General features: G+C 33.3%; 1 protein-coding gene across 1 annotated transcript in view; it reads left to right on the plus strand.

The window, feature by feature from the left end:
* The window catches only part of CSMD1 (CUB and Sushi multiple domains 1), a 2488924-nt gene that overhangs the window by 2454382 nt on the left and 18123 nt on the right, over positions 1-16419 (plus strand). The window contains exons 63-67 of the mRNA XM_027840340.1: positions 3857-3968; positions 7547-7726; positions 8963-9007; positions 13369-13530; positions 16249-16361. Coding sequence (XP_027696141.1) covers positions 3857-3968; positions 7547-7726; positions 8963-9007; positions 13369-13530; positions 16249-16361 — 612 coding nt within the window. The remainder of the gene's footprint in view (positions 1-3856; positions 3969-7546; positions 7727-8962; positions 9008-13368; positions 13531-16248; positions 16362-16419) is intronic.

The following is a 16419-nucleotide window of genomic DNA, read 5'->3' on the forward strand; positions in this document are numbered from 1 at the left end:
ACACACACACACACACACACACACACACACACACACACACACACACACATGAATGTGTATGTGTGCATTTCCATCTATACTATTTCTATCTATTTCCCTGATACCAGCACAGTATGTTGCACATAAGAGTTTAGTAAATGTGAGTTGAATTGAGACTACACAGTGATTGGGTTCACAAGCTGATCCAGAAAAGCTTATTCAACCCAATTATCAATCTATCATATTATTAACATGTACTATTTATGGACCATGCAACTCATACTATAGTACCTAACCGCTATGTGTAAGTATGGGAAAATATATTCAGATTTCTAAGTTAGGATTGCTGTAGTAGCATCAAGTACTCTTTGGTCTCATCACACTCAATCTTTTAGATAACTAGACAGAAAAACAGACAAACAGCTAGCTAGCTAAAATATTTATTAAGCATTACCATATCAGGCATTGTGTTAAGTGCTGGGAATATATATAAAAGCCAACAATAGTCCCTGCCCTCAAGGAGCTTACATTCTAATGAAAGAAAACAACATAGAAAAGAATTCTGGAAAGAGGGGGTGGCTCAGGAGGAGAGAGGAAAGGGTACCAAGTCAGAGGTCTGATAAGGAGACTATACAAATATAGGAAGTGGTTTTAGTGGATTGGTTCCTGTCTAGAAATGAAAAACAAAAAGATTCATGTACCAGATAGGGGCACATCTAGGAGCAGAATCCTAGTTTCTAGTGGGGTGAACATAAATGGACAGTGAGACCATGGTTAGGACATCACAGGAAATGGTGTGTTGGCCTGGTTCCCAGCTAGGTAGGACAGAAGGTTTGCTTATCAGAGCCAAGAAATATTTAAGGTAATAAGAATTAGAGATTTTCACTAATTACTGAGGAAAGACTTTTATATTGTCTTTAACAACTACTCTGGGAATATTACAATTCCCATTATATGGACAATGAAGCTGCAGCTTAGGAATGTTTAATGACTTGCCCAGTGTCACATAGCAGGTGAATGTAAAAACTTGAACCTGTACCTTTCCTGACTCCATGTCCAGTGCTCTTTCCTGTATAGTATTTCTTTCTCTCAGTGGCTGTGAGCTCCCATGGCTTAGGCAGCAGGGAAGAGGTATGAGGTAGGATGATTGGGGGAAGAGTGAGGACAGAAATGTTCATGTAAGAAGTAGAAAAGAGACTGAGAGGGAAGAAAAGGTGGAGAAGAAGTTGATTCTAAAATAAAAAGAAGAAAGTAGGCTGAGGGAGAAATAGAAGTAATGCAAAGGGGCCTTAGAGATTCAACTGCAGAAAATAATGGTAGCATATGCTTCCTGTCAATATGTCTCCTGGTCAGGTGTTCTCTTCAGCTACCCACTTTGTTTTCATAAGAAATAACATTTCTTTTTTGTTTTTCCATTGTTATTATCTATTAATTGGCAGCCTGTTAGAGATAGCAAGCATAACTGATGTATTAAATAGTGACTAAAACCTACTTAACACAGGGACCACATTCAGATAAATATTTCCTCTTGAATTTTTTTTCTTTCTTAAAACTCTTACTTGTTAGGGAAAGGATAAGAGTACAATAAAAGCAGAGTCTACTACAGGCAGTAGTAGATGCAGGATAGAGCCATGGATATTGTGGGAATCTCATTTAGCCCCTTTGGCTCTGATTTTGGGAACAAATATGAGGTGAAATATAGCGTCATTGAAAACTGCTTCCTGAATATAATTGTTGCTAGAAATATTCTTTTTCAAAAGATCATCATGATCATCATTTCTTCCATTATTTCTTCCATAGTCTATTGCTTGTAATAGTAAAATATTTATAGCAATCATATATGGCACAAAGTTTTCTGTAAAACAGTGTGGGAACAAGAATAAACAATAATCACTGTAAGTAAAGAGGAAATAGTAATGACTGATTTTATTTACATAACCTTAGGGTCGTAAATTTATAGCTAGAAGAGACTTCATAGGTATTAAATAGCAGAACCAGGAATCAAACCTAGGTAACTATGAGTCCAAATCCAGTAGTCTTGCCACTAAACTACTCTTTAAAGTTCACTGAGAGTTTAATACTCATGACTGCATTTAAGACACAAAACAGCCTTCTGAGGTGTATGTATTATTATCTTCATTATATACGTAAGGAAACTAAAGTCCAGAGATGCAAATAGATTTGCTCATGATTGTACAGATAGTAAGTAGCCTGATATGAAGTTTTAATTAATTTTCTTTAATTACAAATCTAATACAGTAGTATCAATTAGTGTTATGATCTGATATCTCATCTTAGCTATCAATGTTGAGGCCTTTCTTATTACAAGATTCATAATTATTTTTAATAAGCAATGAAATAGCCTAATTTATGTTTTACCTTCTCTCAGATTGCTTATCTACTGTCAGATACAGCTGTTAATATGGGTTTATACTTATTCAAGGACTCATTTACTTGAAACACATAAACCCTACAAAGATTTATGAAAGCCCTTTAGGTACTTGAAAACACTATCATGACCCCATCCCCTCGATCTACTCCAGGCTAAATATCTCCAGATCTTTCAACTGATCCTTTAATAACATGATCTCTAATCCCTTTCCCATCCTGATTTCTAACCTCTATATGCATTCTCATTTATCAGTCTGAGAATGTGGCAGTTCATATTGTTCATAAAACACCAGAGAAACTCTGATGAGACAGACTTCCCTTGATCTAAACACTATGTCTCTATTGCTATTAATTTTTACCCAGGCCTCTTGTCCCACATTAACTTGGTCACAGTTGGGCCAAAGGCAGAATTCTAATTCACTAGCTAAACTGCCTATAATAACCTAGCAGATGACTCCAGAAGAGTGTCTGAGTAAGCATGTCTCAGAACTTTCTGTGTATTGCAGTGAAGTCAGTCAACCAGCTTCCTCTCAAAGAAGAATTTAAATTTAGAATATCAAAGGGCCTTCAAGGTAATAGAGTATAAACTACTAATGTTATAGGTTGAAAAATTCTTTGTCCGGGGGGCAAAGTGACCAAATGCTGGTCACTCAGGTACTAAGTGGCATAGCTGGAATTTGAGTCCAAGTATTTTTATTTTAAATCTATTGATGTTTTCTTTATACCATGAAGGAATTGATACTTTTGCAAGTGAAAAACAAAGCAAAAACTCTTTAAATAACATATTATAGATAATAATAACATATTACAGATATGTAACATATAAATAAATAACATATTATAGATAATATTTGCATTTAGGCCTGAGCTTCAGTACCTCAAATAGTGCTAGCTCTCAACTAATATACGTTGATTGATTACTACATAGGGTAGAAGGCAAACCAGAATGGTAGAAGAATTTCTCTAAAAAAGTATAATTTTAAGCCACAAAAATAAATTAGAACTATTAACAACAGAAGGAAGATAGTAGAGAATAAAATAAAATAATATATTATTTATAAATTGTGTAATGTAATTATTTGAATAATTGTATTTTATATATACTTTCTCACACACAAAGTTTAACAAAAGATAACTGGCACTTTAAAATGAGAAGACATAATTTTTTTGCCCACCTTAAATAAACTCCTAAATTATAATGCCTCAACTCATTTGGGATGGTGATTTACAAATCCAGTAATCTCTTCTGGAATGATACTTGACACAGTATAGTTTTACAGAATACATCTGATGACTTAAATAGTAAAGTAAAAATGTATACAATTATCATTGTATATATAATATATATATATATATAATTGTACAAATGATTTGTAATGTATCATATATAATATGTCACTGTTGATTAGCATTCAGGTGTTAATTGTCTTTGTTAAATTCAAGTTGTTTTTTTTTTCTCTGAAACTTTTCTTTGGTTTTCTTTTAGGTTGGAAGCACTGTCTTTTTCCGATGCAGAAAGGGTTACCACATTCAGGGCTCCACAACACGTTCTTGCCTGGCTAATTTAACATGGAGTGGCATACAGACTGAATGCATTCGTAAGTATGATTTATATTATTAAAAAACAGCTATCTACCTTTTTTGAAACTATAGGTACGATAAGTTGTTCATCTAGGGTAATAAAGTACAATTGTTGTATTTTTCCCCCCTAGGTCAAGGGAAAGTATATTAAATAACCTATTTGCTATAAGTGTTTACTGTCCAAGACAAGTATAATATCTGCACATTGCTATTATTTTGTATGTGTCTCTCATTGTTCATTCAATTTGGCAAGTATCTATCAAACATCTACTTCTACAAGGCACTGTGTTAGGTTTTCAAAATATGAGGATTTAAAAAAAAACACAAGAACAAAATCTCTTTCTTAAGTAGCTTACAACCTAATAGAGAAAATACTATGTGTTTAAAAATTCACTAAATGTGATAAAGTTAGAAAGTGATAGGGAAAACAGATTTTAAAAATGCTCTTAAAAATTTAACGGTAGGTGCAGCTAGGTGGTAGAGTGGATAGAGCTCTAGCCTTGGAATCAGGAGGACCTGAGTTCAAATCTGGACTCAGACACATGATACTTATTAGCTATGTGACCCTGGGCAAGCCACTTAACCCCAATTGCCTCACCAAAAAGCAGCAGCAACAACAGAAAAATTAAATGGAGAATTCACTTTCAACTGAGAGCATTCATGAAAGGCTTCATGGTTTTATAGTAGAGAAAAATATCACAGAATTTGAGAAGTTTCACATTATAATATACTTGACAAGGGTCATTCTCTGCTTGAAGACTTCAGTGGGAATGAAGAGAGTGATTTATCAGCTTGGGATACAGAATTGGTGCATTTCTAGATGAAGGAGAAGGAAGAATGAAGTTAAGAAATAAGTGTGTAGAATGAATGAAAGGAAGTAGGTTGAAATAAATCTGTGAAGGAGCAAGATTTGTTGGGTGTGGCTGAGGGTGCGGGGAGAGCAAATCTGAGGATAAAGGATTTTATCCTGTAGACAATAGGGAGCGATTGAAGATTTTTGAAAAGGAGAGTGACATGATCAGACTTTTACATCAAAAGGTTTTTTTTTGTTTGGTTGATTTAGTTTTGAGCTTTGAAGGCTCAATTAGAGAGGGGAGAGAGTGAGAATAGGTAGGTATACTAGTTAGGGTACCAGCTTTAAAATCCTATGATTCTATGTAATAGTCTGGTTGACAAATAATGAGAGACTAAAATAGGTGTGGTGACAAATGTAAGGGAATGACAAAGGACAGATATATATAAAAAATATTGTGGATATAGAATGAATATTAACTAACTGGAAGTGGGCAATGGGGAAGAAAGAAAAGTTAAATTGGACTCCAAAGTTCAAGCCTGAGTTACTGGAAAAAATGATGTTGTCATTAAGACATAAACAGAAATAGAAAGAAGGCATCGTAGGTTTAGAGATAGAAAGGACCTTAGAAACTGTTGAATCTAAACCTTCTTATTATATAGATGTGGAAACTGAGGCACAGACTTGCCTTAAATCATATTTGTAGTAAATGGCAAAGCCAGGTTTCAAGCCCCAGGTTATTCCCCACTGCCTAATTTTCTCATGTGTTTTTCTAATCCTAATGTGTGTATAATATGACAACAAAGAAGCCTTTAAAATTTCATTTGTATCTTCAATTTTGAAGTTTTATGGTTCTTTACACAGTAACTCTAGGATCCCATTTGCCTATTGCCACATCAACAAACAATCAAGTAGTATATGTGTGCATAAACAAATAAATTCAAATGAATTTCTAAAAACAAAATGGCATTTGACTATATTAAACATGAAAAATCCAATTCAATAATGCAGTTTTAAAAAATCTTCATCTCATTATTGGGTAGATTTCAGAAGTGATCTCTGTTGCAATTGCTTGCATAGTCAGACTCTACAGGGCTGACTGTATCAGTCTGGAATAATATACTCTTTGTTATTAAACATATGTCTCATTAAACATGAGACATACAACTGTCTATAACTTTAATGGCCCAGTAGTCTGTGCTTTGTAGATTATAGAAATTATAAATACCGCTATAAAAATACGAACACAAATCCATTTCTTAGAGTGGCATGAGACTCTCATATTGATTCTCCTCCATATCTCTTTCATCTAATCTCTCCTCTTCACTTAGGCTCTACATTAGTTTAGACCTTTAGCACTTCTTGCCTAGGCAATTTTAGTAGCATCCTAACCGATTCCCCCCGCAACCAGTCTATTCCTTCTCCATTCCATCCTCTAATTAATTTAATTTAATTTAATTTCTAAAATTAAATTAGGTGATTTCTAAATTAAATTAAGTTGAATTTCTAAATTAGATAATTTCTAAAATAAAATCAGATAATTTAAAGATGATCTTAAAACATAGATCTGATACCCCAACCCTCCAAAATATTCGGTGCCTCCCTATGGCCTTTTATGTAAAATACAAAATCCTGAGTCTGACAGTTAAATCCTCCCCCCCCCAATCTATCTCAACAACCTTTACAATACTATTTCACATGCCCCCCCCATACACTCTCCGTTCTTGTCAAATTCCCTTTCTAGTTGTTCCCTGTACAAGACATTTCATCTGTCACCTTTGTGCCTTTGTATAGGTCATTCATCCCCTATGCTTGGAATATACTTTACCCCACCTTGGATTCAGATGATCCCTAGATTCATTAAAATCCCTTCCAAGTCCCCCGTTACCTGAGGCCTCTCTTTATCCTTCCAGTTATTGTGATTCTTTACCTCTTGAAATTATTTGTATTACTTTACATTTACTTACTTGTGGACATGTTGAATGCACCTATTAAAATGTAAAGCTCCTTAAGTGTGTTTTTTCTTAGTGCCTAACACTAAGTAAATAATTAATAAATGATCAATCACTTATACCCAGGATCTAGCAGAATGACCTATGTGGAGTAAATGCTTGATAGATCTTTGTTAATTCATATGTAACTTTCATTTATGAGTTCATTTGAAATGTTATGAATGACTAGAATGAAAATGAGGAAATAAATCTTTCTAATGGGCATATTACATATAGTAATTTTGGCAAATTTTTATGGCAAATTTTATTTTATTTTATTGGCAATTTTTTTTATTTTATTGGCAAATGTTTTTATTTTATGGCAAATTCAAAATCGTTGTATTTTTATATTAAGTAATGTTCAAAGTTTCTAGAAGTTTGAAACGCTGATGTTCCTATAATTAATAATAAACAAACATAAACCAAAATTAATGATTTTGTAATGTGCTATTTCTTCAATTTTATTTGGATTTATTTCTAAATGATTAGCAAAATTAGCAATATAATACAAAAGCATTATTACTAATCTCTTCAGCCCAGTAAATAAATTGTAATTTTAGTAATAACATACGATGATCAAATTGATGGATTTGATGTGTACAAAACAAATTCTTGCTGTTTATCAACTGCTTCCCAATTTTATTTTTAGTGAAAAATTAGCTTGCTATAGATTTTTAGTAGAAAAAAAATCATTCCAACTTCTGTATATGTCTTTAGAAAGTCTTCTTAATCCTTAAAAATTCATTATCTTTAATATGCTATAATATAATGCTTGCCTTAGAGCTTTCTAATAATATTAAACTTATTCCAGCTCATGCATGCAGACAGCCAGAGACACCAGCTCATGCAGATGTGAGAGCAATAGATCTTCCTACTTTTGGTTATACATTAGTATATACCTGTCATCCTGGATTTTTTCTTGCGGGTGGATCTGAGCATCGGACATGTAAACCAGATATGAAATGGACAGGGAAATCACCTGTTTGTAAAAGTAAGTCATTGATCATGGAGTAAGAGTAATTTTCTGAAGAAAGAAAAGTATAATTCAGAATAGCTTCCACATCTGTGACAAAATCAAACACCAACAGGGAATCTATACTAATTTATTATACATTAATAATTAAAAAGGGGAAAATATATATGTATATTTATTTTGCTCTATTTCAAATAAAGAAGAAAGGATATTTTGTTGAAGAGAATCATTCCACCAGGTAAATTATATATATGTTTAGGAAAAGCATTTATTTTTCTAAGTGAAAATGAACAAAATTTACCAAGAGCCTGAGCACATGCTTAAAGAAAACTTTGTATGTATTGATATTGTAAGTCAGTCAAGCTGTTTCAGTGGGAGACATTGAATCTATGTACCCTTGATATGATTTTTGCTATTTTAAATCACAAAAGCAATTAGTATGAAAATTATTAATTAATTACCAGTAAAATTTTGTTTTCCCAAGCTAGAAAAATACAGTGCTGGGTCAAAACTCAATGACAACTAACCCTTTGGGTTTTCATCTAAATTTTAGACTGTATGTGTACTGAATACTGAACCATGTAAGTAAACATTTTAGAATTTAATTAAATCTATGGCTTCATGTTGAGATTCTTGGGACCTATTACTAATGCCCAAGATAGAAATTGTCCAAAAGTCTTGTGTTGCTTTTGCCTTTCTCCCCTAAGAATAAGAAATAGGACACTGAAAAAGCCATTACACATTTTGATAGAAAGTAATAAAAGGCAGGAGATTTTAAATTAAGCTAACCTGAGAGTCCACACTAAATGTTCAAGGACAAAAGTCAGTTTCCTTAATCATTCGTGTGTAAATTCATTTTTGTGTCTCTTTTGTGCCTTTTTTTTTCAAAATGAATTTCATATCCTAAATTTGATTTAATCTCGACTTTTCATTTGGGGCACACATTTTTGGTAAAGTGACTTGTGCACGCCACCCTCATTACAAGGCTCTCTGTTGTAGCACTCTCACTTAAATAGAAGCACTATCCTTTGGATCAGAGTTTACTTATTTCCTTTAAATTCACCTTTTTTTTTCCTTGCCCTGCTCAAAAAAAGTAAAATTCTGGGTTTAAGCAAATAACATGTTTTATACTTTAGTTATTTCATAAATTTATCCAGTCTGGAGAAAGGACACTTGCTTCACCTGAGCATTATTTCAGCAATATTCAAAAATACGTATGTTCTTGAAAGTGATAACTTGTCTTTTTACTTGTAGGTAAAGGAGTGAGAGAAGTTAATGAAACAGTTACTAAAACTCCAGGTTTGTATACCAGAACAGTTTTAGATATAAATAAAATTAAGTGATTTGTTCTCTACTAATACATATATACACATAATGATGATATTTTGAACATATAAGTTTCTGATTCCATTACTCCACTGAGAGGATTAAATAAACCACTAATTTAAAATAAGCTTACTTTGTGACTTTTACTCCCAGAATGGCAATGTACTTATCTAATTATTTGCCTAGAAACCAAATATTTGCATACTGCTAAATGTTGTTTCATTCAAGGAGGTCTTAGGCATTTTGTAGACAGAAGTGGGGATAATGCCTCTGTGAGGCAAGGTGTTATAATGGAGAGCCTTATAAGGAGGATTGCACCTCATTATTACATATATCAGAATTCAAAGACTCATCCTTAAAGCCAACTTTACATCATCAAAGTAAACTGGAAAGTTGAACCTATGAAAATGGAGAAGAGGCACTGTCAGTGGGACTACTTCACCTTCCCTAGTGTTTCTTCTCTTACTGCTATATAATTAAGGTATTAACCTCTTCAGAAATACTTATTGAAAGCTTGCTTAATCTAGCAGCAAATTAGAAACATAGTCTCTGACCTCCAAAGCAAAGTTGTTTGTTTGAATCTTCTAGATATCTGTGGCTTTCTTAAAAGGAGCCTTTTCCTTTAAATGTGGGACTTCACCGAAAACTGATATTAATACAATTCCTATGAAAAACATACACGTATATACAATATAAATTCTACTTTTTGAAAAATATTGCCAATAGTAGCATCTCCTTTTCAATGCCTCTGATATGAAGTAATAATTAATACAGCCCTAAATAGGTACGCAGTGGGATGAGGCTCATATAGAATACTGTCATTCCATTTTACCAGGGGTCACCTGCAAACCCATGAGATGCATAGGACACCAGAAAGACTAGTTCGGCTTGCAGCATCTTACTGGTCTTTAGAAAGCCAAACATGACAAAATATTTTTTCCAGCATAATTACACCTTGCCTGAGTGGTCTCCCAGTAAAGTCAGTGTTAACTACTGTTGCAGGCCAACCGACAAGAGACTGCAATGTAAAAACAAATTTATGATTTAACACATGATTAAATGAATTCTAATCATGAAAGATGATTATCTTATTCTCTTAAAATGTCATTTTTAGGGAAACTTTTTCTTGTTCCTTTTTACTTACCTCAAGTTTCTTGCTTTTCAAAATTGAAAGAGTTGGACCAGATGATGCTAGCTCCTTCCCAGCTCTGACATCTGATGAAAGATCCCTTTCAGTTCTGACATCTGATGATTACTTGTTTCTGTTATTTTAATGACTCTACATTGCTGCTAATTAGGAGATTATAGTCAAGCTAATGACCATCAATAGTCAACCTATTCTGAGTCTGTATATATTGTTTAGTGTTATGATTTTCTTGACTAATAACCACATTTTTCTTTTTAGTTCAGGGCTTTGTATGTAGTATGTACTTAATAAATGTTTCTTGGATAAATAAGTAATTAAAACACTGGTGAAAGCCTAGTGATATTACAAACTATGCATTGGTTGGATCATTATAACCCAACATTGATTATAAAATTTTTTGCTTTGTTTTATAAATACTCTAGATATACTAAAAACTTCAGGGAAGATAGGTAAATAGTCCATTGGTCTGAAAACTGAGCTGTGAGCAGAGGTACAAACTAATTATTTGAAATTCATTGATGGTCATTAATTAGTTTGTGTTCATATATGTGGAATAGTGGAAATTGATTTATGCATTACGAGTTAGGCAAAGGGTATGTTAACTGAAAAAATCATAGTTTATCTTTGCTAATTAATGAATGTTAGATTCTGAGACATTAAAGCAAATAACCACTTTGTGTTGTCAAACTTACCATACAGGCCCTTAGAATTTCTCCTTTAATGTGGGTCTTTTGAAAATGAATTAATATATGTGTGTGTATATATATATATCTCCCTAAGTAGCAATAGAAAACATTAGTAATATGATCATAGTTTTAAAAAGTAAAACCCAAGATAGAATCATAGAATCTCAGAATTGGAAGGGAACTTAGACATATCCTTGTGCAACCCATACATGAAGAAAAATCCCCTCTACAATATGCCTGACATGTGGTCTTCTCAGCTTCAGTTTGAAGATCTCTGTCTAAAAGGAAATTATTGCCTTGAAATCTAACCTATTCCCCCTTTGAGGAAACTATCACTGTTAGGAAATCATTTCATTGTATCATGCTGAAATTTGACTTTCTATAACTTCCAAACACGGCCTTTAATTATGCCCTTTGGAAGCAAGTAAAACAATTGTAATTCTTCAACCACATGACAGCCCTTCAAATACTTAAGGCAGATACCATGTCATCATAAAGTCTTTTCTTTTCCAGACTAATTTTCTCTAATTAATATAGTTGATTCTTATATGTCATGGTTTACAGTCCCCTATCCATATTTAACTTACCCCACCATATGTGCTACAATTTGTAAATGTCAGTCAACCGATCAATCGATGTTTATTAAGTATCTACAAGCATTTATTCTTACCTTATTTGTTTTTTTAAATCATTTCAAATAACAATATCAAATGCAACATGTCACATATGCTGACAATTGGTAAATGATTGTAAAATATGAACTATTACATTTGCTTCCTAGAATATATGATAGGGGTAGGGAATCTTTTTTTTTCATATATCACCAATTAAGTTGCTATGTTACAATGATGATACAAATTAAATTTAGAGCTCACTAAAATTCCAAGCTCTCTTTCAATAAACTGCTATAGATAGCCTAGTTTCTGCTTATTGTACTTATATAATTAATATTTTGAACTAATTTGTAGGATTTTAATGTCCATTAAATTTCACCTTAGTTCCATCTCACCATTCTAGACTATTGAGATCTTTCTGCACCCTGAATGTCATCCACTTCATTAGCCATTCTCTCCAATTTTATGTTATCTGCAGAAGCATGCCTACAGCCAAGACATTGATACAAAATCTTAAACAGCACAGGGCTAAGAAGAACTCTCTGTTGCACTCCTGGAGGCTTTCCTCCAGGTTGAAATTGGATTATTAATTGCTACTCTTTCGATCTTGTTCAATTACTTCCAAGTCCACTTAATTATACTATCATCTGTGGACAGCATGGTGTAGTTAATAGAATTGTCCTTAAAGCTAGTAAGACCCAGGTCTGAGTACTACCCCTGAAAAATACTGGCTATTTCACCTTGGGCAAATTTCTGAATGTCTCTGAGTTTTAGACAACCCTCTAAGAATGCAAATTGCAGAGAAATACTAGCCTGTATAACTAGAGAGTGCTTCCTTACCTAGGAGTTCCCTATACCAATGAAATCACAGGCTCAAACCCTATCTCCCATGAGCTAGCTTTTATTCCTTCAACATATCCACAAAAATGTTATAGCAGTCTCTGTCAATTACCTTCCTAAAATCCAAGTATAATACATTGGTGGCATTGCCCTGATGTATCATTCTAATAACTCAGTAACAAAAAGAAATGAGGTTAGTCTGAAATAATTTTTTCTTTATGATCCTATCCCATCATATCCACCCTTATTGATTACTATTTCCCTTTCTAAGTGCTTGTACACCTTCCCTTTAATAATATGTTTTAGCATTTTCCCAGGAATCTAAGCCAAGCATTGCAGCCTATAGTTTGAGATATCTACCGGATTTTCCATCTTGAATATAAGGATGACATTTGTGTATTTTGGCACTTTTCTTATTATCTACATCTTTTCAATAAATGCAGGTGGCATTCATAGCCAAGAATCTTTCTAGTGTCTTAGAATATACATAATTAGCTCAGAACTCATCACTTGAACTCATTAAAGGTAGCAATTATTTCTATTATCTTGGATTTCTTTTACCTCAGCTATTTTGTTTCTATTCTCAATCTAATTTTTTTAGAAGCATGATTTTTTAAGTTTTTTAAAGCATGATTTCCCCCTTTTGAAAATCTTCTTTATGTCAATATTCAGATTATTATACACTGAAGAAAGTCAGATTCAATGCTTGCTGATCTAAAAATTAAATCTAAAGGGTTTGTTACAAGACCATGACATCTTATTTGAAATTATATCCCATTAGGTTCATTTGCACATGTAATGGTGGGGGGGGCAGGCACAGAAATAAGCCAAATCGTTGTTGTTGGTGGTGGTAATGTCATTCTTGTTGTCGTCACTGTTATCATCATCATAATCATCATCTTTCTTTGAGCCCTCATAGTGAATGAATGGCATTCTTTGTGGCATCTAGGTTCAGGAGCTCTAACATAGGAAGCGGAGAAATAAATGACTAATGTTAGTTTGTGATGATATATCCTCTTAAATATATTTCCTTACTTTCTCTCTCAGTTCCTTCTGATGTATTTTTCATCAACTCAGTGTGGAAAGGCTATTATGAGTATTTAGGGAAAAGACACCCTGCAACTTTAACTGTGGACTGGTTCAATGCAACAAGTAGCAAAGTAAATGCTACATTTATTGAAGGATCTAATGTGGAGCTAAAACTTTCAGGTGAGTGCTACACTAGTATCATGGGTATTTTGAAAGTATTCTGTTTTAATGTATACCAAATGCTTAAATTAGTCCCCATTTTCCTATAAACTCCCTGATATTCCCTCCTCCACTCCTTGTATCCTTTTTCTACCACTAAGCTTCATGTTGATTTCACAGGTTGATTCTCTATTTCATGTGTATTTTGTTCTTCTTCACAGCTGCTATTGCCTCTGACCTTCTCTGAACCAAACATCCACAGTTTCTCATTTATTCATTCGTCACTCTTCCCTATGGTTAGGCTTCATTTTCTCCAGAAGGACTTTCACACTATAGAGTAGGCAGGCATTTTTCTTTAATAGAATGGATCAGTGGTCTTCAGTGAGACCTTTAAAATCCAACTCTTATCCTCAGTTTCTACAAACTAAAAAAAAAAAAGATGCTAATTGGTGACTCACCATTGAATAAGTAGGTAGTCTTCTTAGATTCCCAAGAGATCTGGGTTCTATCATATATTCTTTCTAATTATATTGGAACATATAAGAATAGGAAATGTATGGTTTTGTATACCAGTAAGGGGGTAGTTAGGTGGTATAATAGATAAGAGTGTTGCCAGGCCTGGAGTCAAGAAGATTCATCTTCCTGAGTTCAAATCTGACCTCAGACACTTACTAGCTGTGTGATCCTGGGCAAGTCATTTAACCCTGTTTGCTTCAGTTCCTTATAAAATGAGTTGCAGAAGGCAACTGCAGTATACCCTAAATGGGGTCATGAAGAATCAGACACGACTGAGAAACAACCCAACAACAACACACCCCAGTAAATGTATAATAGATGTGTATTGTCCTAAATAGATCCCTTTCACTGGTTCTGGAGTTCTTATGGGAAGTATGGGGCTATAAATTTAGACTTAGTTAGAACCAGAAGACCTGTTTTGACTCAGAAATTGCTAAGTCCTAAAGAGTGAGAGAATTCCTGGTAATTTTACGTTCTGGTTTCGCCCATAGAATTCTAAAAGAAAAGATGAATGTTCAGATCTCAGAATTCATTTGGAATCAGGGAAGTGATCTGAAGTATTAACTTTCTGACTAAGGATAAATAATTATTGACTTAGTAACCCTGGAAGTTTCAGGGACTATATCCTGGGGAACACTTGATAGTTTAGTGTGAAAACAACTGCATTTGCTCTTTCCAGAACGAAACAACGTGATCGTTTTCAAAATACCTTGAATGAGAGTCATCAGGTCCTCACTCCTCATATTTATTTACAAGCATAAAGTGAAAACAAATGGGGAAACCTTTGTATCAGATTCATGAACTCTCAATATTTGAATTGTAGTCAGTTCTCAAATATGAGCAGAATACCTTTTGACTTCAATGTTCTTCTAGGTTATGATGTCACAGATCGGTCTTCTTCTCACCAAAGATATTTCTGATGAAAGTTTTAAAAAAGTGTTCTTTCAACTGAATTTCAAGCAACAGTCTTTGTAAATTTAGTCACAGGTGTTAGAAATCATGTCTCATTATTAGAAGATTAAGAGGATAAGCCCTCCTAATACTTACATGTCCCAAGTAATTATGTGATCCTTAACCGAATTCCTTCTCCCTTCCTCATTTTTACACAAACTAGTGATCATGGACCATGCAAAAGGAATTGGTTCTTAGTTCAGTATTCCAGTTTATGATTGGTACATTTTTTCTGTCTGTTCATATTAGAACAAAAATGTAATTTAAGAAAATACTTTTATATTGTATTTTTCTTTGAAACTACAAGTGAAAGATGCTAAGATTTAGGAAAATACTTTGTAAATATTTAGAAAAACTTAGGCTTCAATAAAGGATTGTTTAAAAAAAGTGCTATAGGTGGTAAAATAAATAGAACTAAAATTTACTGAGATCATTCATATAGCAAATGTTTATTTGGAAGTCTACTATATAGACACAACTATATTATTCACTGTGAGGGTCAGAGGGATATACAGTTGAGATACTATATGGTTTCTGTTTTCATGGAGGACACAATTCTAGTAGCACCATAAAAATTAAACTTAGACCACTGCAGATTGTTCCAAAAGTCTTCTTGTAGTTTTAAGCTATTAAAACATGTGAATATTTGCAATTATAATTAAACTACTAAAGCTTAAAAATGCACTAAGACTTCTGGAACACCCTATATAATATACAACAATTCACAACACAGTTATTAGAAGTGCATAACAAAATATTATATGCGATCTGGATGAAACTAGAAGGAAGGAGATTTTTTCCCAATAAAATAATCATGGAAGGCATCCTGGAAGAGGTTGCATTCAGTCAGTTTTAAAGGATAAATAGGATTTAAATGGGTAAAGAAAGTGGAGCACTTTGAGAGCTGATAGAATTTTAAATTGAAATCTTAAAAATCTTCCTTTTCTTGATTCTAAAACATTAATTTTCACAGATGTGACTCCTCCTTTCATTGCTTCCAAAGAGAACCTTAGTATTTACCTGGAAAATGGCAGTTTCTAAGAAACTTTTAAGTTTCAGTGAAATCACTGAAGTGTAATGTTTTATGTCCTTCCTGTTTTCCCATGATAAGACCAACAAATATTCAATTTTGCATATTGAAAGCTTGTCTAAAATTAAAATTAATTCCTCAAAAGTCAATGTTTATAGATCTGATTCTTTCTAAGGAGAGAACAGTTAGTCAGATAACTTTGGGGAGAAGTTATTCTCATAGATTCTCCCTGTCATTTGTAGGTTTTTATAAGAAGGAGGAAGCTCATTTACTTCTGAAAGTTTTCCAGATTAAAGGACCAGTGGAAATTTTTGTAAGCAAGTTTGAAAATGACAATTGGGGACTAGATGGTTATGTAAGTATTCTGTATAAGAGTTCTACAAAACATATTCTCCTTTAATTAAATAACTTAT

This window comes from Vombatus ursinus, unplaced genomic scaffold (assembly GCF_900497805.2).
Source record: "Vombatus ursinus unplaced genomic scaffold, bare-nosed wombat genome assembly UNPS02014841.1, whole genome shotgun sequence".
Taxonomy (NCBI): Eukaryota; Metazoa; Chordata; class Mammalia; order Diprotodontia; family Vombatidae; genus Vombatus; species Vombatus ursinus.